Below are 22,538 nucleotides of genomic sequence, written 5' to 3'. Positions count from 1 at the left end.
CTGAAAAACAAAGGAAAGAAAAAAAAAGTTAAAAACACGATTCTTTGTCGTTAACCAGAGAAGAAAATTGAAGGTGTGCTACATGGGACTTCATGACTGAACAAGCTGTAAGAAAAATTTTAAGTGTACTTTGTGGAACTGCTGACAGACTCGGAAGACACCAGGAGTGCACACACGGGGTGTTCTGATGTCTCCAAACGTCTTACCTGGGCCAAGACACTTTCCATCTCTGATTTCTTCTCAGCAGAACACTTCTTGTCAGACATCAATTTCTGTAAATGAGCTAGAAGAACAGTGTTGCTAAGTGTCAGTTTCCATCAGTTAAAAAAAAAGAGCACATTTCGAGTTCCAATGCTGGGCAATTAAAAACGAACCTGAAGTTAGTGTTCTTATTTCTATTAATTATAGATAGTTTTGTAGGGGTGGTCTTAATGTTTCCAGGTTTTCTCTTGTGCTGATGAAACCCAGGGCCTTAAACATGCTAAGCAACCTATCACTGAGCTACAGCCCCAGCCCATAATAATGTCTTGATCACTTGCTGATTAGAAAAATTATTATCTGAATATAATTAATCTGTTGGAGACTATGTAACATAAAGAACTTGATCTGTATTTTAATCTGAGTATATTATAACTATATCCAATATTTTTAAAAAAAGGAGAAAAAAAAGGGTTCAACCTCTGTTCTGCGCAAGCGCAGGAAAGAGATGCAGACCCATACCTTTCAGCAGGTGGTCAGCTCGGAAACACTCCCCGTTCTTCACATCCTTCACCATGAAGTCAGCAAATTTGTCTACATGGCCAGAGGTCCTAAATCAGTAAACACCGACCTGTCACTCTCATTCAAATGAGTACAGGATATCACCTTAGAAGAGGAGCCCTATAATACGTCTACCCAGAGTCTAGAGCCATGTATGTCCAAGATGGAAACTCATATCTAGAGTAACCATGCACCCATGACAGAGAGACATGGGTCCTGAGAAAACTCTCTCATCCCCTCTGGAAAAAGAGATTAGCTAGATTATACACGTTTACACACTATCTTAAGGCTGTAGGACATTTCAGGATAATTCATGCTCTATTATTATTATATATTATTCATTATTAGTAGCCATCTAAGCAGAGGCCAAAGTCATCAGGAATTTGATGAGCCAAGAATTCATCACAGCTCAGCACAGATCCTGACCTATACTGACAATAGTATTGTCTTTACAGTTACTAGGAGTGGGACAAATAGCTCACTGAGTTCATCCAGATCTGACAGGCCTAGCAAACAGGGATGCCTCTCATCTTAGTTGGCTGTGATGATTAAGAGTACCTCAAAAAGGCTAATGATAAAAACTGCCATCTTACCAGACAACCTTAAACATTAATAAAGATGAGACACAAAGTGGTAAGAATTCCTCTTACATGGTTAGAAACCCTACCCTACTTTCAATAATCTTAAACATTCACCTTTGCATTGAAACTTTAATACATAGAGCATAGGTGAGAATGTCCATTACACTAACAATTTATGCCATGGAAATACTCAAGGGTATATCCAAAAATGTACCTATTTGAACACAATTCAGAAACACATGAAATGCCTATGATATGTCACTAAATTATGTTACGTTCATAAAACAGAACACTATGCTGTCATAAAAAAATGTTTTTTAAAATTAAAATTATTCATTCAGTGTACATATCCGGATGTGTCTACGTATGTGGCTGTCTGTAGGAGTCAGTTCACCCTCTATACCATGGAGTGCTGGGGAATTAAACTAACGTTGTCAGGTTTTAGCAGCAAGCACTTTTACCTGCTGAACCATCTCAATGGCTCCAAAAATGCTTACAACAGATTTAACTCCGTAAGTAAATGCTCACCTACATTGCATGAAGAAATGCAGTGTGTTGGCCATGTTCAAAAATACAGGAACATACAGGAGAATGGAAGGACAAATAGCAATTTTAAGGTGGCTATCTGGGAGCAGCAGGTATGTTTTTCACTGATTTTCTAAACGAGCACAAACAGTTTTTGTAATCAAAATTTATTATTATTATTATTATTATTTTATAAGCAAAAAAATGTTAACTTTTAAAGGACTTCTCCCATCAAAGCAGAACCTCACTTTAAAACTGGTTCAGGGGTGAGCATGGTGCAGTCAATTTCCAGGATCTGCTCCTCTTGGATAAAGTGCTGCCTCCAGGTCTGGATGATATTGTTCTTCAAAGCACATCCTACTGGCCCGAAGTCGTACAAACCACTGACACCTGTGAGGAAGGAGAAGTTAACACGGCTCTTCCTGTTACTCTCACACCCATATGCTGCCCACAGCGCAAGACCCTCTGCAGCACAGAGCCCGCCCTACAGCGGGCTGACAGGGAAACCTAAAAGCTCTCTCCACTCTCTCTGTGTTACAATTTCATGGAGGGTTAGCCCCAAGTTACACTAACTGAAGCCGCAGATCCGGGGACAGGGTGGAAAAGCAGTATGTGTGGAAAATAAGCCACACTGGCAGAGAACAATGGTCTAAGGGTCAGCACCACATTCTCTTCTTTATTATGGGTACTTGGGCTGGTATTTAAACCCCAGGAGGTAAAACATCCAAAGATGTGCTTAGCCAAACCCAGGTAAGTTTCAGTGACAAAGTACCATAAGCCAATTACCACCAAGGATCGCTGTTGGACACAGGGAGCTCTAAGCTCTACATGTAATCGGTGGACCCTCATATAGCACCCAGAAAAATATGTGTCATCTTCTTGCCGAAGAACAACTTTCCCTGGCCAGTGCCCACAAAGGACAAGCCGAGGACTGTGTATGACTGAGGGTCCTGTGAGGAAGGGCAACCAGGCCACCAGGACCACAATAGGGCAGGTCTTAGGAAGAATGCCCCAATGTATAGGAGCCACAGGCACAGCAAACGCCTCATGTCTGAGCCCAGCAACCCCTACATGCTAACAAGTCAACCAAGGCTTTAAGAAGTCACAGGATGGAGTGAGAGACCTTGGAACACTCAGCCTTTTCAGAATGTTGCCATCAAATCCCTCCCCTCAGGGCTCAGGGAACCCTGTGGAGGAGGAGGAGGAGGCACAGAGTCTAAGAACCAGAAGGGATGAAGGACATCAGGAGAACAGGGTCATCTACACACAGCAGGACTGACACACACATGAACTCACAGAGATTGAGGCAGCATGCACTGGGCCTGCACAGGTCTGCACCAGATGGGGTCCTAGAGCTGAAAGGAGAAGTGGACGCATGTCCCATCCCTAACCCGAAAGCTATCTCCAAATGATAACCACTTGCAAATGAAAATTTAGTTTGCTCCAAGGGAGTCTCACTGGGGAAACAAACTACTCTTAAGGGCAGGCTGCATGCCCAGTGGTAGGTGGCCAAGAGAAAACAAACTCAAGACAATCTTTGGAGGTTTCTTGTCTCATAATGTCATGCCAGGGCTTTTTCTTTCTTCCTTTTTTAAAATTTAATTTCTTTTTTAAAATTTAATTTCTTAATACATATATACTTTTTAAACACTACAGGTCCTTTGGGCATACATTATGCCTTCCACTTTTGTGGTTTTATGGGATTCCAGAGTGTGTCAATGAGTGGGCCCCTGCTCCTCTGTTTCTCGTGCCTTTTCCTGGGCTCTTTTCCTTCTGTTTGTTTCATTCTATTCCAATTGATTTGTTTTATCTCACTACATTTGATTTTATTATTAACCCTTAGGTGCCTGTTTTTTTTCCAAAGAGAGACAGAAAGGGGTGGACCTTGAGGGGAAGGGAGGTCAGGAGGAACTGGCAGGAGCAGAGGGAAGGAAAAACCGTAATCAGGATATATTATACGGGGGTAGGGGAGTACTCAGAGTGGGCATTATGCCAAATGTCAACTCTTGCACAACGGAACAGCAAATTATGTGTCTTCTCTCTACGGGATCTGATACGACTTATCAGTTAGCAAACCAAGTTGACTAAGCACAGTAAAGCCACTAACAACACCGCCACTGCTCCTCCATCCACCCCTTACCTCCATAAATAGCAAAAGCTTGGTCGTAGAAAAACCTCCTCTTCAAAGTATCCTCCATTTTTGCTCTATCTACGATGTCATCTTTGGGCTGCAGCGCCAGCTCCTACAAGAGAGTAAGCAAGAAGAGTAGGCCAGGACAGGAAGTGGGATCTGAGCCTACACGTCTGAACTTAGCTCACTCCTTAGCAGGAGTCAATATAAAATGCCAAAGGGAGAAAATCTGGGGAGCTGCAGAGGAGCCTCAGTCCCCACAAACACTGTGAGTGACAGGAAAGAAGCTGTTATGGTTTGGATCTTACTGTCCCCCAGTAGAGCTCACTGAAAGCTTGCTCTCCGGCTGACAGTGTAGCTGGAAGATGTGGAAGTATCAGAAGGGCTCTAGGAGAAGGAAGCTAGATGCTGGAGGCAAGCTCTTGAGGGAACCTCTTCTCTCTTTGCTGTGAGGCGAGTGTCCCTCCCCATGCCATCTGCACCACAGGCCTAAGAGCAACCAGGCCCAATGGGGACTGCAACCTCTGACCCCTTGAGCCACACAAGCCTCTCTTCCCTGGATCCCTCTCAGGTGTCACTCACAGTGATGCAAAGCTGAGTCATACAGACACTCGTACTTGTACAGGAAAGAATATGATTACTTTAAAGACCACAGAGACTAAGCTAGGAGTCAGGCGTGTGGCCCATGATTCCTATGATCCTGGTATTAAGTGCTGAGGCAGATGAAAGAGGCGTTTAAGGCCAGCCTGGCTACAGTAAGACTTGGTCTCAAGAAAACAAAAGACCTATTAAGCTTCCTCAGATGCAGACGCTGTGAAGCAATTTAAGCACTATCTGAGTTTTTAATGTATTCTTAGTAAGATAACCACTCGAAAACTTCAGACTCAAGGCTCAGGAGACGGCCCAGCTGCTCAGGACCTGCTGACTAACAGAGGCCTGAATCAGACCCCAACACCATACAGAAACATGGTGTGGTGGCATGTATCTGTAACCCCAGCATTGGGAGATGGAGACAAGGGATCCCAGGGGCTTACTGGCTGGCTAGTCTTGCCAAATTGATGAACTCCAGGTTCAATGAGACCCTTGTCTCAAAAAATAAAAGGGACAGCAATAGAGGAAGACACCTGACATAGACCTCTGGCCCCTACATACACAGACAGACAGACACAAAGACAGATACACAACCCTTCCCTACCCCAAAACAAAACAATCTCCCAAACTACTGTAGTGATAACTTTATGATTTAAAAAGGTCTAAAGTCAGATATAAGATGGATTACAATAAAACCATTAACTCTAAGCTTAGGAAAATTCTTACAGAGGAATACAGGTCTTCTGGAAAATTAGTGTAGCTTATTATATCTAGGATTTGAAGGAGAGTCAGAGTGTAGGTGGGTTCAGGTAGCCAGGAAGCTTTAGAGAAAATGTGACATTGTAAGCTGCACTTTGTTCTTGAAACACTGGGGCTCGAACCCAGGGCCTAGTGTTAGGCAAGTGCTCTATCACTGAGCTGCACAGCCTTGAGTTGTTCTCTGAAAGTACAAGAAGTCACTTAGGCAGAAGAGGAGGAAGAGGCATGGTGACTGAAAACAGATGGTCAAATGGCACTTGTTCAGAAAGGAGATCTTTCCTACCCAGAGATTAACCAAAGAAGAACAAGCCCACACCTACTAATGTTTCTATCTTAGCACCCTGAGAATTACCTTTGCTTCCAGAACCCTCTTCCGGGCCTTGAGCTCAGCGACCGCTCTGTCCACATCCACTTGTGGGGCTTTATCTTCTTTCAACTTGCGCACGAGGTCCCCCTGGCCAACAAACAAGCTACATTCAAGATTGGCTTCAGAAATCAGGGACACTAGGAATCGATTTTTAAACATGCATTTTAAAAGCATTTGTACACAAATAACAACTTTATCTGTATTCTACAGAAGGTTCGTATGAACAGCTGAAGGCCTGTGTCCTCAGCAAACACAGTCCAGAAGTCTATGAAAGACTGCGCTCACATGGTGTGTTTGTGGGAGAGAAGAACAGCAGAGATCATACGGAAATGAACTACTGACACCGAATGTTCAGAGAGGTTCCCAGCAGATCAGACACAGGCAGCTAAAGAGAGTCTAATTAGTGACATCAGAGACACTAAAGAAACTGCCTGAAATGTTCAGAAAAACAGGGTTCAAACCCTCAGGCTGGTAAAGAGAGACAGAGGCTAACACATTCAACTAGAAGGTAGGAAAAAAGGAGGGAAAAACATCAATGGGCAAAATTTGGGAAGATGGCGACTATGGAACGTCTGTAACTGCGCAAAGACACTAATGATCAGATCAGGAGACACAAGAAAATCCAAATACACACACAAAATCCACACCCGAGCAAGCCACGGTACAACAGGGTGGGGCATAAAGACTCAGCTAAGTGTGAAACCTGGAGCAAACCGACAATCTCGCTGCACATTTATCCCCAGCTCCCATGCTGCTCCAGGGCAGCAAGGATTTCAACAGCACCTACCAGAGTGCATGCAAAAGGACTGACGGCCATTGTTCCGCTGTCAGGTACCTCAGCCTGGCGGTGGCCGTGGATGCTGCAAGCTCAATGTTTTCTCCATCTGCCATCTGCCATCTCTCAGGAAGCATCCAGCTGTGCTTCCTTAGCTCCAACACCTGGTCAACTTCACTTCAAGTCATCCTGTCTAACCTCTCCACTGTAGACTAGATTGTTCCAGACTGCCAGCTTGTCCCATCTCGAATCATCCAACACTAACATGAAACTGGTCCCCAAATAACCTGAACTCCCGCCATTTCTCATCCTTAAGCTTTACTTTATAACCTCAAACCATCCTTAGCTCGGTAGCTCTCTCTACCCTGTGTCTGTGTCCGTCTTCCTACCCACTGTGGTTGCCCAAGCTTAACAGCAGCCTGCCACGATTCCAAATACCCCCACCTGGCGGCCCCAAAGCTGTCCCGGTAGAAGCTGCTGCTTCTGCCATATCCACAAGGGCTGAGATGGCAGCCATGTTTTCTTCCCTCCTAAGATCCTGGGCCATGGAGGGCTCCTGAGCACATTCTCTTCTGGCTATCTTCACTCTCTAAGTCCTCACTCCCCGCTTCATTCCTGACAGCCTCTTCCAGAAACAATGTTCTCTAGGACACCCCAGTCAGAAAGTGAACACCAAACAAAACCCGACAACGCTGGAACCTGAGGCCAGCTGTTTCCGTCCGTTCAGAAGCATTTTCCCACAGCCCCGGCACATGTTCCAGGAATGAGCACAGTAAAATGTGATACAAAGGTGATACCTTGTTTTGTGGGTAATTTTCACAAAGTGGTATTTGCTGGTCGAGAAAAAGTTGTACAAAATTTGAAAAACCAAAGTATTAATGGCAATGCTGCTGTTATCTATGCAAACAACACGGTATGCCTTTGCCAGGGCACACGCACACACACCAACACGGTATGCTTTTGCCGGGGCACACGCACACACACAACAACACGGTATGCCTTTGCCAGGGCACACGCACACACACCAACACGGTATGCCTTTGCCAGGGCACACATACACACACATACAACAACACATTATGGGAAGCATGGTAAACCTAGGCAGTGGCTTAAGCATCTGCTCACCTCATCACTGCTCCCAAGAGACACTAGGAGACCACAGGAAAATGGGTAGAAGAGTTTAAAATGCATCACCCCAAGTCTCTTTTGGTCTTTTAAGGTACAGGTAGTCAGTGGCCAGCCTACTTCTAATTGGTTTCCTCCAGTACCCACCCACACTTGGGGGCTTCTGTGTGTGCAGTGAGTGAACCTGGCCTGAGATGCATCAAGGATTCCACTAGAAGCCCTGTTCCTGAGCTTACAACACACACACACACACACACACACACACACACACACACAAAAGCTGAGTGTGACACGGGAATGGTTAACACAGAGCATCACCCCCAAGGGATCACATCCTCAGTGACCCTTCTGGGATCCGCCCATGTCACACTGGGCAGAAAACAAGGAACTGTTTCCTCACCTTCAGAAAGTGCTGGGGCTGGCTAGCAGAACCTTGATAGGGTCAAGGAGCCCATCTTAGATTTCCAAATGTTTTATACTACTGAGAAAACTTCAAAAACTTTTCATTTGCCCTTTGTAGATTAAGCAAGAAGTTTAAGTCACTCTTGACTCAGAAAATCAAAGCCAAGAAAGACCCAAGGCTCCTCACATCCTCACACTGTCTCCCCAAACTAAGAATCAGGTTTCTGTGTCCCTCATTCATGACAGGGACAGACCCAGAAGGAAATTTGAAAGTCTTTTCTGTCACCTTCTCGAATTTAGAAGACATGAATTTTCATACACAGGTTCAAAATGCCAACGAACTAACACTCTAAGAAAACAAGTAAACTCCCAGCCAACAGTGGCTTGAGAACCAGCGTTCCAACGGTGCGCAATTCAGAAAGATGCATTTACTAAGTCCATACTGCATGCTGCGGGCAGGAGGTACAGCACTTTACATGAACTCATTTTCATGTTCAAAACTTTTCTCTGCACTAAATGAAGATACTTGACTACTGAAGGTTAAATAATTACTTGCCTAGAGTCACCAGCTAAGACAGCAAAGTCACAATCCCAACTTTGGAAATGTCGCTTTAGAGCCTGCATTCCCAATGACAAGGTTAACTTGCCACCACTGTGTTTAATCCTCAAACAAAACACACACACACACACACACACACACACACACACACACACACACACACACACACACACACACACAGGCATGGGTATAAAAAAGCCCACGCAAGAACTCTTCAAAGCTTCTCCTATACTGATAATTATTAAGTTCCTCCTCCTCAGCCTTAAAAAATTATCCTACTATAGTTAATCTGTTGGAGCTTCAAGCCACACTCACATCCTCAAATCCAGAGAGTGAAACCAAAACCTCATTAAACAGCTCCACCACCTCTGATCAGGTCTGCCACTTCCAAAGATATAACCCCCAAATTTTTGTCAAGACAGAGTCAAGAAGCTTTTTGTTTGTTTGTTTTTCTTGGTGTAGCCCAGGCTATCCTGGAACTTGCTCTGCAGACCAGGCTAGCCTCAAACTCAAGAGATCAGGCTGCCTCTGCCTCCTGAGTGCTGGGATTAAAGGTGTGTGCCACCAAGCTTAGCTTTTTGTTTCTGGTTTCTTAGAAGTGGGGGGTAGGGGTGGGAGGGCTTGTTGTTTTCTAATGAGAAAAGCAATCTTGGTAACAAGGAACAGGTAAATTGTGATGTGCAACGCTGTACCTTTTGGAGTACTAAGCAAGGGTAGTCGTGAAGGTCAAGGCAGGGACAATGGACAGAGAGAATGGGAAAAGGAGACCATGAAGACAGCAAGAAGCATGTTGGCGGCTTTTCCAGGACTGTTGGAGACAGCAGTCCAAACCTAAGATAGAACTTCTAAAAGCTTGTGGACTCAGGACCCCCTTGGGTACCCTCAGGAGTGGGCTCCTGGGGTCACCTGCTCACCTCTCCAGCACATGCCACCACACCTGGCTTGTTTCATGGATGCTGAAGATGGAACTCAAATGCTCATGACTCCTTGGCAAGCACTTTACTGACTATGACTAAGCCATTTCTCCATCCTTAGGGCTCCTCTTTAACCAGTAAAAATCACCAAGAATAAGAGCTTTTCTGTGAGTTATTTCTCAACAGCCAGTTCCTGACTTAAGATGATTTAACTTACAAATTTTCTTTTACTTATTTATGTCCGTTGGTGGTTTGCATGCATGTGTCTGTGTGGCCGTGTCAGATCTTGGAGTTACAGACAGTTGTTAGCTGCCATGTGAGTGCTGGGAATTGAACCTGGGTACCCTTGAAGAGCAGTCAGTGCTCTTAACTGCTGAGCCATCTCTCCAGCCCCCAAATTTTCAACTCACTAGAAAGTGTACTTTGAATTTTGAGCTTCTACTGTTTCCCAGGCCAGAGATATATAGGATCTCTTGTGATACTGGGCAGCAGCAGTGAGCCATAGCTCCCAAGTAGCCAACCAATCAGAGGGGTAAACAAGACACTCTATGATGGCCTGGTTGCTAAGCTAGATGTTCTTAGGTAAATCAGCTGTTATCAGGCAGTTTCAACTTACACTATTCTCAGTATACAAAGAGTCTGCCAGGACACAACCCCACTGTGGACAGGGGAACACTTGTATTACAAAATAAAATGGAAATTTTAAAAAATTAATTAAAAATGTAAAAAGTATTTAAAATGAAAAAAAACTTGATATAACATGAACATCATTCTGAAAATAGAGCTATTTTCAAAAGTAAAAAAATTATAGTTTTATAATGATTTTGCTAACTCTTAAATTCTAATTTATCAAAGACAGATTATCATATATGCTGCTATTGAGAAATTCTTTTGGGGTAAAGTCTATTAAGGAAATCATACATAGTTGGAAAAGAGGGAATTCTGAAGGTCTTTTTCAGGTTATTGTAGAAATTCCTCTTTGACCAAAACTCTGACAGGCAGTAGTTTCTTGGAAGTGATTTCAAAAGGCCCAGTGAGAAGGCTCAGCCAGGAAGGGCATGCTGACAAGCCTAACAGTCTGAGTGTGACCCCTGGGGACCCACAATGGAAGGACAGAACTTATTCCTGCAAGACTTCCATATACAATAACAAACATTCAAAAAGAAAAATGATATCCTTGAGATTGTCCTGATCTCCAAATAAGCATGTGGCATGCATGTGTACACACATACACAAAATAAGTAAGAACGTAAAAGATTGATTTTTCAAGTGATTTCAAAGGATTAGACAGCTCAGTTGGTGGTATGCATGTCTAGCATGCAGATAGACACCTGGAGTTCTAACCCCAGCATCTCTCTGTAACACAGAAGGGCAATCCCGGCACTAGGGAGGTGGAAGATGCACGTTCAAGGTCATCCTCCTCTACATGGTGAGTTTGAGGCCAGCTAGGGATACATAAAGCCTTGTCTCTGAGAAAGGAATCTGAGTTTGAGGCCCTATCTCAAAAGAGAACAGAAAGTTATTTCTAACTCACAAACCGCAGCATTGAACTTTTTATATTCTGTTACATAAAGCCAAGAACGTATCTTAGGACTCTGAAGAGATCTTTACCAGGGCCTGTTTTCATCAGTGTCCTGCTCATGTGGAGCCCTCACTTATCATACAGTACCAAAACTCTGTGTTTGCTAACAATACTACTTATCCCATCAAAAAGTTCTCAAAGCATCATGAAGCTGTCAAGCTCAGCTTTCATAGAAACCAGTTTTCCAAAATTGTAGTTTTGTAAAGGCTTGAATTTTATTTGGGGGCCATTGTCAAGAACAATCCTTTAATACCTCCCAAAGAGCCACATTGGAAAGTCTTCAATTGCACAAGGTTCCCACTGGAAATCGGTGAAATGGACAGACTGTATTCCACATTTCCATACATGTCCAAGAAGAAAAAAGTTTAACTAGATGAGCTTTAAACTCTTTCCAATGATACTGGGCTCAGTATGACTCAAATTTCCAGAAAATTAATCAACATATATTACTTCTGGAAAATCAGAAAAAGAATACAAACTAAGAAATAAATTAACTCAACTATTCAGAAAATATCCTAAAGTACAAAAAAAAAACCCTCAAAAAACAAGCAAACAAACAAAAACAAAAAACACCCAAACAAACAAACAAAGCCAACATAACCAATTCAACACAGGACAGAAACGTCACACACAAAAGCTCTCATTATCAAAGCGCCCTGAAGTTAACTAGACCCAGTCTTACTACAGATGGATATTATGTACTGCAGTTCCAGGCTAACGTGGCAGAGGGAGGGGTTTCGAGTGTGGGGTTGGTTTTTTTTTCCCCAAAATTAGATGTATTCTTTCTAAGGAAGGAGATTTTAAGTTATAGCAAAAACAAAGGAACCACACCTAATCTTATGTGGGGTTGGAAAGTGGATATCCGGAAGGAGACTGAATGTACAGAACATACAATTAAAAAAAAAATGAAGCCCATAGTGAAATTCAAAATGAAAGCCTATTAACTGAGTCAGGCTCAAACTAGAGCAAAGTGGCAGAATTTCCTGAAGCTGTAGCAGCTTCGGCTCCAATGAATTATTTCCGAAACAGGATTCCTCCGTCCTTAGCTAGAGGAACGATTGCATCAGGCGCCAGCGCAGGAGCAACCAGACTGGTGTTTATGGCTAGTAGGTCACGGATGCCAGGGCCATACTGAAAGCTCTGGCTCTCTCTGGATATCATCTGAAATACTTTCCTCCTTCCCCCCTCTCAAGTCTGATCTCCACTCAGTGCTACGGGAAAAAAAAGAGGTCTGCATTCAATCCCCAGGTCCTCAAGCTAAGAAACCCCCCTTCCCTTCTGCAAAATCACATTTCCAGGTGTTCCACCCTAAGGATGGATGATGACTTCACCGAGTGGCTCACTCAGTCCATTTACAATTTCCAGCTTGATGGCTGGTTCCAGACACCCTCTTCAGAAGTCAGAAAAGCTGACAGGAGCGAGGGATCGTGAATTCGCATCAGTACTGGGGAGTGGGGTAGTTCGACACCTCCCCACCGCCACGTTTCGACTGTATCTTCGGAACCGATCCTGAGGCTAGCACCGAAGGAAGGACGGTGAAAAAGAAGGGAACGCTTCCCAAAGCATCCCCAAGACCAGAGAGGAGCATCGGCTCGCGGCTGACCGGGGAACGAGTCAAGAAGACCCAGGCCACCGGGGTGCGCGGGCTGCGGAGCCTGCGGCCGGATCCGGGGTATGCAGCGAGGGCACGAGGCCCGAGGATCGCGGGTGCGGGCGCCGCGCGTGGACAGGGGAAGAAGGACCGTCCGGAGGGGGCGCCGCGCGCGGATGCGGGCGAGGACCGGTACCTGCTGGCGCACGGCTAGCCGCAGTGGGGCCAGCAGCTCCTCGGCGCTGTCCATGCTGCTCCGGGAGGCGGCGGGCTGCGCGGGAACGCTGAGGAGCCGCTGAGAGGCGGGCGCGGCGACGACTCGGGCCGGCGACGGTAGCAGCAGCGGCAGCGCGGCGCGGGCGGCTCTGAGCAGCGTGGGCAGCCGACAGGGCATGAGCACGCCGCCTCGGCGGGGCGCGGGGCGGCTACGGAAGCGGCGCGCGGCCCGCCCGGTGCATGATGAAATCCTGCAGGCAGGCCGCAGGCGCGCGCAGCCGCACTCTCCGCCAGGCTCGCGCAGCCGCCGCGTCGGCAGCCGCAGATTCGGCACAGAACCCGGAAGGGCACCGGCTCGCTCAGGGACGGGAGGAGGAGGACACAGCCGCCAAATGCACAGAAATGGATAGACAGAGCATCTGAGAATGCGGACCTAGCTAGATGCCCGAGCATCTTCAGATCCTAGGCCCAGAAGACGCTCGAGTCGTCCCACTGGGACACACGCTTCTGTTTGTTCCTCAGCTCGCTGCTTAGAAGAGTATATAAAGTCACATCAAATAGAGACCTGGAGTTAGTAAGCAAGGCATAGTGGTGCACAGCTATAATCCCAGCGCTTGGGAAGCTGAGGCAAGAGGATCAAGACCAGCGTAAGATACATAGTGAGCCCCCCCCCCCACACACACACACACATCCTACCCCGTCTCTAAGAAAGAAAGAAAAAAAAATGTTGCTCAAGCTCCAATGTTCCTCAGAATATTAATAAGAACTGGGGTTGCTGTTCTTCTCAGGGCATGCCAGTTAACTTGAAAGACATGCTATGAAAGCAAGGAAAGATGACTTTACATGGCAAACCAGCTCTTGCCTCCAAGTTTTTGCAGAAAAGCTGACTTAGTGGGTATTACATAGGTAGGTGATGGATGCTCCCAAACTTGTGGGCACCGCACAGCCAGCAAGCCAGATGATGATGGGCCAAATGAAGTACATCTTCTCCCTATGACCCAATCAGGAGATACTGCCTTCCAGTTTGGCAAATGTCAAGAAAAAACATCATTGTCCTTGGGCTACTCTTGCCATTGATTAGTTAGATTTTACACAAGGGACGGTCTAGAGGGTAGTGAACCTGGCCCAAGGCCCTCTTTCAGATAGCCAAACCCCTTGCAATGAGAGACCACAAGTTCTCAACTCCCAAAAGTAGTTGATGCTGGTTTTTAAGATGAGGAACCAGGCACAAAGCAGTTCCTAACTTGCCCAGTTACCACCAAGACAGAAGCTGAGCAAGAGGAGGAGGCTTGTGAGACCCAGGGAAGCTCTTCAGATGCTTTCAGCACCAAATTTAGGGGTCATGTGTATTTCGTTAACTTTACTAAAGATAATGCCTGGGACACCATGGCAATCCTTGTATTATTCAGAAACTTGAAAGTTTAAACCAGTTTAAACCACTGACCTTCCCTGGGTCCTGCATGGGTGTCCCAGGGTGACCTTTCAAGGTCTGAGGGCTTAAAATTTCACCCTCAGAACATGCTAATGTCACAGTTTTTTAAACATATATCCTCTGAAGAGCTATGACAAAGACTACTGTTCCTTAATTCTCACCTTAATCCTCACCTTTCCTACTGCAGACCACCACATGTCTTTATCCTATAAAGGGTCCAGGAGGCAGGTCCGAGTTTGTTCTCATCTCCACACACTTGGCAGCCTCGTGTATACTTTTTTCTTCTTATTATTTTGCAAAAATGGTGCTTTCAGTGGCTGGCCTGGCATGCAACTGACATGATGGACCTGCTTTGAGCAAGCTAGTAGCAAGTCCAGACAGACCTTTACCTATTGTTCAACACTTCCCAGTGTAGGGAACCTGTGAACTAGTCCAAGCACTGACTGGACCACTTGTCCCATGGACTTGACCCTTCGCTGCCGACCTGCAAATTTCACTTAGCATTTGAGAATGCTTTCTGGGCTTGGGAGACATTTGATGTAAATAGCCAGATTCCCCATTTCTTCTTCTCCCTGGTTTGGTATTTGTTGTGAGGGTTTTAGTACCAGGCACACGTAGTGGTTTGTCCTCCACCCCAAGGATCTTGGAATACTGTTGCTTGGAAGTTTGGCATTTAGCCAGCCCTAGATAAAATGCAAATGTCTAAGATTAACACCTATACTCAGTTGAGACTGAGATAAAGAAATATGAGCAGCAAAAGAGGCTTTTATACACCAACCTGTTTTAGCAACTTGCTTCATCTGAAAAATTTAGTCCACAATCTATATAAGATTTGAACATGAAAAGTTTACTCATATGAACAGGTAACTTTAACCTGTTCTATTCTGTCATAAAATAATTTGGATTCATCTGGGTTTTTATAAGCCGGTAAATTGATATTGTTATATGGTTCTGTCTCATGGATTTGTTGATAAAATAACAAGATATTTTCTTTAAATTGCTGCATCCTTCTCTTCAGGGAGCAGCCACCACTGCTCCCTGGAGACAGTGACTGGGAGTCTGTTCTCACAACCACAACAGAGATCTGTCCCCACTCAGGGAACCCCATGACAGGACTTGGCGACACAAGTGGGCAATGTAGTCTTCCCCTCACACCCTCTGTTTGTCTCACCTCGTGAAGACAACCCCTCAGCTTCCTGTAGAACTGCGCCGAGGGCTTATGCGAGGTCCCAGCTGCTCTCCTTACCAACACCTTTGGAGAAATGGAAATGTAATGCAAAAGAACAAACTGGGTTCCAGTTGGACACTTGCTGGGGCCTCTGTTTCGCCTTCAGTAGAATCTGTTGACTACTACAAAGTGTGTGAATTAATTTACAGAAAAGCATTATGTCTCTCTTCGGACAAAATCAAGGAACTAGGGGCTGGTTAGATGGCTCAGTGGATAAAGCATGAGGGCATGGGTTCAAATCCCCAGCTCCCGTGTAAAAGCCAGACCCATAGCATGCATCGTGTCCCAGCACTGGGTGTATGGAGACAAGCGCATTCTTGCTGGCCTGCCCGTCTAGCTAAAACAGTGAGTCCCAGGTCAAATGAGAGGTTCTATCTCAAAAAGTCAGTTGGAGAGTGACAGAGGAAACCCTAACATTGAGTTCTGGGCTTCCACAGGCACAGGCATGTACACCCTGCCCCCCACCCCCGCCGCCACGTGAGCACACGTGGATACATCACAAACAAAGAAGAGGAAAGGAAATGAAGAAAGTAGCTATGAGAGGTCGAGGTCCATCACAGGGTTCAGGTCAGAGACAAGACAAGCCCTGCGTGGTGAAGACTGCTTGAAACCCACCTTCCTGTCCACGGTCTCGCCCTTCTTCCTCTCCCTCCTTACAAATGGCTGTGTTTTCCTCAATCCTAAGCTAGAGCTTTGAGGAATAGCCTCTCTGTAACTGAGAAGTCCAGTTCCACTGTCAGCCAGTGAGGCCGAAGGCTGGAGTGAAGGAGTGCCAGGAAAAGAAAGGGCTCTGTGGGCAGCCAGCCAGCAGGTGGAAGGTGGGGGGCTGGCAGCCAGATTCCACCTCGCCAGGGCCACAGATGCAAAAGCTTGGGTGGCGTTCGTGGGGAGTCTAATTGCAGATAGATCCACGTAGACTGGGATGACCATTCTTGTGGTAATCAAGTCTCTTGATGTAGTTTTGATGCTGTCCACACGTGTTCCTGCGAGCCTAAAGAAGGATGTGACTGGTTAGGCTGTGTCAGGCTGTCGCTGGGGCAGTCTGACGACTCTACTATATCACACCCTGTGGCCATGTGTGATGTCGGTGGTAAGAGCTACAGCTGCATGTAGGACACGGGAGAAGGGAGGAGGTGTAGAGATAACTGGACTTACAAAAGACCTGTCTGCGCATAGCTTTCTGGGAGTTTGGGATAAGCAGGGAGGGGTCCCTCACAGTCTTGGGGACAGTTGTCCTCAAAGGGGGGACTGACTGCTGGTCCTGGTTAAAACACTCACCTGGGTCAGAAGCTCCCAACTTTTTCCTATCTCCACTAGGAGTTAAGTGGCCAGAACCTTTGTGCCCCTCCTTCCCTGGTCTGTCCTGCAGGCTAAGGTGTGTGGCGCCTTCTTGGGCACCCAGGCCTGGGTTCCTAAGCCTGCTATACTTGAAGAATCCTAAGGGATGCTGCCCAGATCCTGGTGTGGAAGGGACAGTATTCCATTTCTAGCCCCAGACTCTCCTCCAACTTTCTTGAAACCTTAAATAATATCCTTCTCCTCTCTAGCCTAAGTCTTGCCGTGTGAACAGCGAGAGGACCGGGACCTGCTTGCCTCCTGGACTCTTCACTCTAACTGAAGGTCTGTTAACTTGTGGAAAGTAGATTTCACTTTGTCCAGTAGAGGGGAGCAGTTCCCTGTGAAGCAGCACCCAGGTGGTGCCAGGGCTGGGAAAGCGGGGCGCCGGCTCCACAGACGCCTTAGTGCAGACAGCCTGCTGAGGAGCTGTCTCTTGAGAGGATGCCGGGAAGCCTGCCGAGCCCCTTCTCCACTCTGGGGGCAACCTACCCACACTGCTCCTCTTCTGCAGGGAAAGGTGGGCCCATCAACCGAGAGTCACAATGCCGTCTCTGGCCTTGCCAGTTTGGTGGGGAAGTGGTAACTTATTTAAGCCACAAAACCAAAATAGGTAAGAACAAAAACAAACAGGTAAAGAAGCCTGCCAAAGTGAGATGCACACACAGGGTTTATTCCCAACCCTCCCCCAGGCTGTTCCTTTAAACTGTCTCATGCCAGTTCCCTTAGAAAGTCTTCCAAGATGTTTGCCTGCTGGTCACCTCACACAAACAAATTCTAGGTCATAGTCGTAGACCAGGACTGGGCATGAGATACCTGGTTGACACTCCAACCACAGGTAAGAAGGCACAGCCTTCGCTGCCCTGACAGAGCTCTCCCATTGAGCTCTCAGACACATCATAAGGTACCTCACTGCCTCAGAAAGAGGCTACCCAGTCAGAAGCATCCTCAGAGGATAGTGCAGGAGGGGGACACAGTGGTGGACTATTTGGCCACCATAAACACAGATATGGGGCCGTATGTGGTGATGGTAAGTGGCCTGCTTGAGAAAACAGAAGTCTCCACCTAGAGTATTTCATGTTTAAATTTCATCATGTGATGTCCACAGCCACAAAGCTCACTCGTGACTTCCTATATCCAGATCCAAGTCCATCCTCCCAGTGGCCTATGGTCAGCCTCATGTCTAGCCAGTCCCCCCTCATACTCAGTGATGCAGCCCCCAGCCACGTCCTCCACACCTGGCCTGTACCTCATATTGGCGAGGCTACTAGGGAAACACGTGACATTGGGGCAGCTCAGAAGGCACAGCGTGGAATGGGAGTAAATCAGGGGATTCATTGTTGGGGAGATTCTGGCAGACAGGCTCTAGAAGGTTTGGACCAAAACAGCAGAGCCGTGTACTTCCAAGGAACTGTGGTCACGAGTCAGAGATGTGAGGACCAGAGGTCGAGAGCACGTGCTGTTGCATCCAAAGAGGAGGAAGGTGGTGTGAAGGTCAGATGGGTGTGGGGACCAAAGGATGCAGAGCTAAGTTCTTTGAGCTTCTCTGGCCGTTCCCCCTGAGCTGACAAGTCTCCGTCTCCATGTCCACCTTCTGGGTGAGGAGACGAAGATGAGACAGCAGGACATACCACCTGGGGCCCAGCCGTCCTCCTCCTCAGGAGCGCTCCCCACAGACTACTGCCCGCTTGTCTCCCTGCCAAGCTGGGTCCTATGGTGTGACAGTTACTCTTTATCTGTCAGTTTGACTGGGCCACGTGCTAGTCAGTTTTCATCGCTATAACAAAACACCTGGGAGAAACAAATGAGGCAGGGTTCGTTTTGATTTCCTTTCAGAGGTCATAGTTGGTGGCTGGCTCACTCTTTCTGGGCCTGTTGGGCGGCAGGATTTAATAACTGCTGTTTGCCTCACGCAGCCAGGGAGCAGAGAGAGAAGGAGCTATAGGAGGTATAGTGGGGTTCCATCCTGCCAGCCCACCTTATAGATGCCTGACTCTAATCTCCACAAACAGGACATGTTCCCATTTGCACACACACACACAAATATTCACACACCCTGTTACTCCTGTTTCACTGGAAAGCTGAAAAACGTGGCAAAGTGATTCAGCTGTGCACAGTGTTGTGCATTTAGGGAAGGGATAAAGCATATTTGGTAAGTGCTATGGTTTGACTGTGAGATGTTTGAACACGTGGTCCCCAGCAGGTGGAGCTGTTATTGGGGGGGTGGGGGGGAGCACATTTAGGAGGTGAGGCATCACTGGAGGAAATTGCTCACTTGGAGGCAAATCTTAGGGGGAGTTATAGTACATTCTACCCCTCTCTCCCTCCCTCCCTCCCTCTCTCCTCTCCTCCCCATGCCCTGTCTCCTTTCTCCCTCCCTCTCTCCTCCCAGACTATTAATGTTACTTAACTAGCTGCCTTGTGATCTCAAATATGCTGGAGGACTGAGCCACCTCCTGCCATGTCTTTCCAATCATCCTGGACTGTGCCCTCAAACTGTGAGCCACAATAAATCCTTCCTCCTTGAGTTACTTCTTGCCAAGCAGTTAGTCACAGTGAGCAGAAACTGTCATGAGCACAGTAGGCCTCCCACAGTTTCGTCATATACAACCAGCACATCAGGGCAGCACAGCCCCATCAGGCCCCACTGCCCCGTAAGGAATGGCCACTTGCTTCCATCATGCTTTGCAGGGCCAAGCCCCCAGCGTCCTGGGACACTGGCCCCTTGTGTCCATTGTCCTGTGAAAATGTGCCGTCCCTGGCTGTTGTGGGTGGAGAGATGGAGGCGGCGCTGAGTCAGTGTCTGGTCATCTTTTGTCCTTTTCGCCTGTGTCCTTAGGGCGATAACATATGGACAGTGTAAAATATGGGACCCGTTCTTCTAAGTCATTTTCCAGGAAGAAAGCACTATTGCTTCCAACATTGCCGCTGCTTCAGAATGACATACAAAAGTCTTGCGTTGTGCATCATGAATACGATTCAACTATTTTGTGATTTCTGTAGTGATGTTTAGGAGCTGTGCTCTGTCCATTCTAGAGGTTTCTGTTCCGGCTAACCCAAACAAGCCAGGCTAGAAAGAGTCAACATTGACGCCAGCTGCTTTAATGAGGACATAGAACTTTTATCCTCTGTTGTCATCACAGTAGTCGAGCAGGATAAGGGTGGAGTGGATGCAGGATAAGGGTGGAGTGGATGCAGGCGAACACAAAGACTCCTGTCGGTGCAGACTGACGGCGCAGGGCTAATTGCTAGATGGAGGGAGGGCCTCACCCCAACTCGGCCTTAGCTTCCTTGGAAGGGTCTGGTTGGTTTTTTGAGATAGTGTTTCACTATGTATCCTACTGAGGGACCAGGACTTAAAAGATCCCTTAGAGAAAGGGAGGAGCCACAATAGATAATAGAGAAGGCAAACTTCTGGCCTCTTTCTCGTACTACTGACCAGAGACAGAGGCCTAAATGCCTTTTCTCCCAGGGTGCCTGACCAGTTCGACAAGTTCAAGGCTGAACCAGGACATGTTTATCCCAAAGTCATGGATCTATCAGCCTCACTGTCTTTAAACTGACCAACCGTAAATGAGAGTAGAAATACCCTTAAAAATCCCAGCCCTCGGGGCTGGAGAGATGGCTCAGTGGTTTGGAGCACTGACTGCTCTTCCAGAGAACCCTGGTTCAATCCCAGCACCCACATGGCAACTCATGACTGTCTGGAACTTCAAGATCTGACACCCTCACACAGACATATATGCAGGCAAAACACCAGGGCACATAAAATAAAAATAAGTCAATTATTTTTTAAAAACCCCAGCCCTCAAGTAGAGTCATGGCTTCTACTCTGTGGAGGGTCTTTCTCTCCAAGAACCCTACTGTGAGTGTTTCCTCACCCCCTAATCAAAGCCTTTCTTCTCTGGTTGGCTTCTATTTGCTGTGTCCAAGATTCTATGGTGCTCCCTGTCATGCTTGAGGTTCTCCTGCCTTTCAATCCTTTTAGTGACAGAGAAAATGAACCTGACCAAGACCCACAGATGATAATACCAAATTGATCTTGAACTCACTCTAAAAGCTAGGCCAACTTCTAGCTTCTGCTTCCTAAATCCTGATATTGTAGGCATGTGTCCCCACACCTGATTTGGGAAATATATTGTTTAGTAAGAAACAGTAAGCAATCTTACTGGCTCTCTGGGGTGGGGGATATGGTGTCATCAAAGCTGTTCACTTATAAGCACAACCTGAGAAACGGCCCAGGCAAGTAGCAAACAAGGCCTTGCACTTAGTCATCTACATCCGGGAGGTCAGGGACAGAGATGGACTGCCTCTCACAAATACCCACCACAAGGTACTTGGTCAAATTTAACTTTCCTTTGGCTGCTCTGACTCATCGGACTCGCAGAGGTGGGGACCAAATCTGCTCACTTTGATTCCTACATCATTTAAACCCTAGGCAGGGCTGGAGCATGGCTGAGCAGCAAAGCATGAGCTGAGCATGCACAGGGTTTGAGGCATGGGTCTGGCCAGCCTTAGCTGCTTAGCTGAAGCACTCTGTGGGTGGCTAGTGCCTCATAGGTACTGAGTGTCTTAGTTCATTTGTTTGCTGCTCTAATAAACCACCCCAGACTGGGGCATTGGTAAGGAGTGGAGACATTTATTACCTCTCCAGATACTGCAATGTCCGAGGTTGAGGGCCAGCACTGGGATAGGGCCTCTGACGGCATTACTCCTGATGATACCACATGGGAAGAGCTGTGCATGTGTGTGAGAGAGTCGCTTCTTTAGGAAGGCCACTCCCAAAATAATTGAACCAGTCCCACAACAATGGCATCCATCCATCCATCCATCCATCCATCCATCCATCCATCCATCCACAAACATGCACCCTTCTTGACGACCCCACAGTGAAGGTGGCTGGGCCACCGGCTTCACTACTCCGTTTTAACCCTCTCTGCCTCTATTTTTGCCTTTAATGTTTTTCTTCCTGGTAGTTCCCTTCTGCAGTTGACCTTGGATTCCAGGAATGACAGGCCTGAGTGACAAACATCTTTAGGACAAGGGACTGAAGAACCTCCGAGCAACAGTGAGTGAGTCTCACAGGACAGGTTACCACACCTGTAAATGAGGCCCACAGTGGTGAGGATGCACGTGGCACAAGAGCAGTCAGATCATGGGACCCAGATTACTCCCCTTAAGTGATGACAGGAGAGTGACTTCCCAGAATCCCTCGCAGAACAAAAGTGGTATGGACCAGCCAGACCGCTGGCCTGGTAAAGATACCGGCCATGCATGCCTATCCTAGGTAGGGTTTTTATTGCAGTGATAAAACACCATGGCCAATTGATACTTAAGGAGGAAAAGGTTTATTTCGTTTACAATTCCGTATCACAGTAAATCATCCAGGGAAATCAGGGCAGGATCTCAGGGCAAGAACCTGGAGGCAGGAACTGAAGCAGAGGCCATGGAGGCCTCTTCATGGCTTGCTCTGCCTGCTTTCTTATACAATCCAGGACTACCGGCCCATGGGTAGCACCACCCACAATGAGCTGGGCCCTTCCCCATCAATCATTAATTAAGAAATTGCTCCACAGGCTTGCCCATAGCTTGATCTTATGGAGGCGTTTTCTCAATTGAGGTTCCTTCCTGTCAGATGACTCTAGCTTGTGTCAAGTTGACATAAA

General features: G+C 46.8%; 1 protein-coding gene across 1 annotated transcript in view; it reads right to left on the bottom strand.

Moving 5' to 3' along the window:
• The window catches only part of Gars1 (glycyl-tRNA synthetase 1), a 40,229-nt gene extending 27,111 nt beyond the window's left edge, over positions 1-13,118 (bottom strand). The window contains exons 1-6 of the mRNA XM_052720288.1: positions 12,858-13,118; positions 5,699-5,800; positions 4,006-4,108; positions 2,114-2,255; positions 721-809; positions 207-283 (exon numbers count right to left, since the gene is read on the bottom strand). Coding sequence (XP_052576248.1) covers positions 207-283; positions 721-809; positions 2,114-2,255; positions 4,006-4,108; positions 5,699-5,800; positions 12,858-13,055 — 711 coding nt within the window. The 5' untranslated portion in view covers positions 13,056-13,118. The remainder of the gene's footprint in view (positions 1-206; positions 284-720; positions 810-2,113; positions 2,256-4,005; positions 4,109-5,698; positions 5,801-12,857) is intronic.
• Positions 13,119-22,538: the final 9,420 nt, after the last annotated feature.

The sequence above is a fragment of the Peromyscus californicus genome, unplaced genomic scaffold, assembly GCF_007827085.1.
Source record: "Peromyscus californicus insignis strain IS unplaced genomic scaffold, ASM782708v3 Scaffold_6__1_contigs__length_162567912, whole genome shotgun sequence".
In the NCBI taxonomy this organism is placed as follows: domain Eukaryota; kingdom Metazoa; phylum Chordata; class Mammalia; order Rodentia; family Cricetidae; genus Peromyscus; species Peromyscus californicus.
This window is presented reverse-complemented; position numbering and strand designations above follow the sequence as displayed.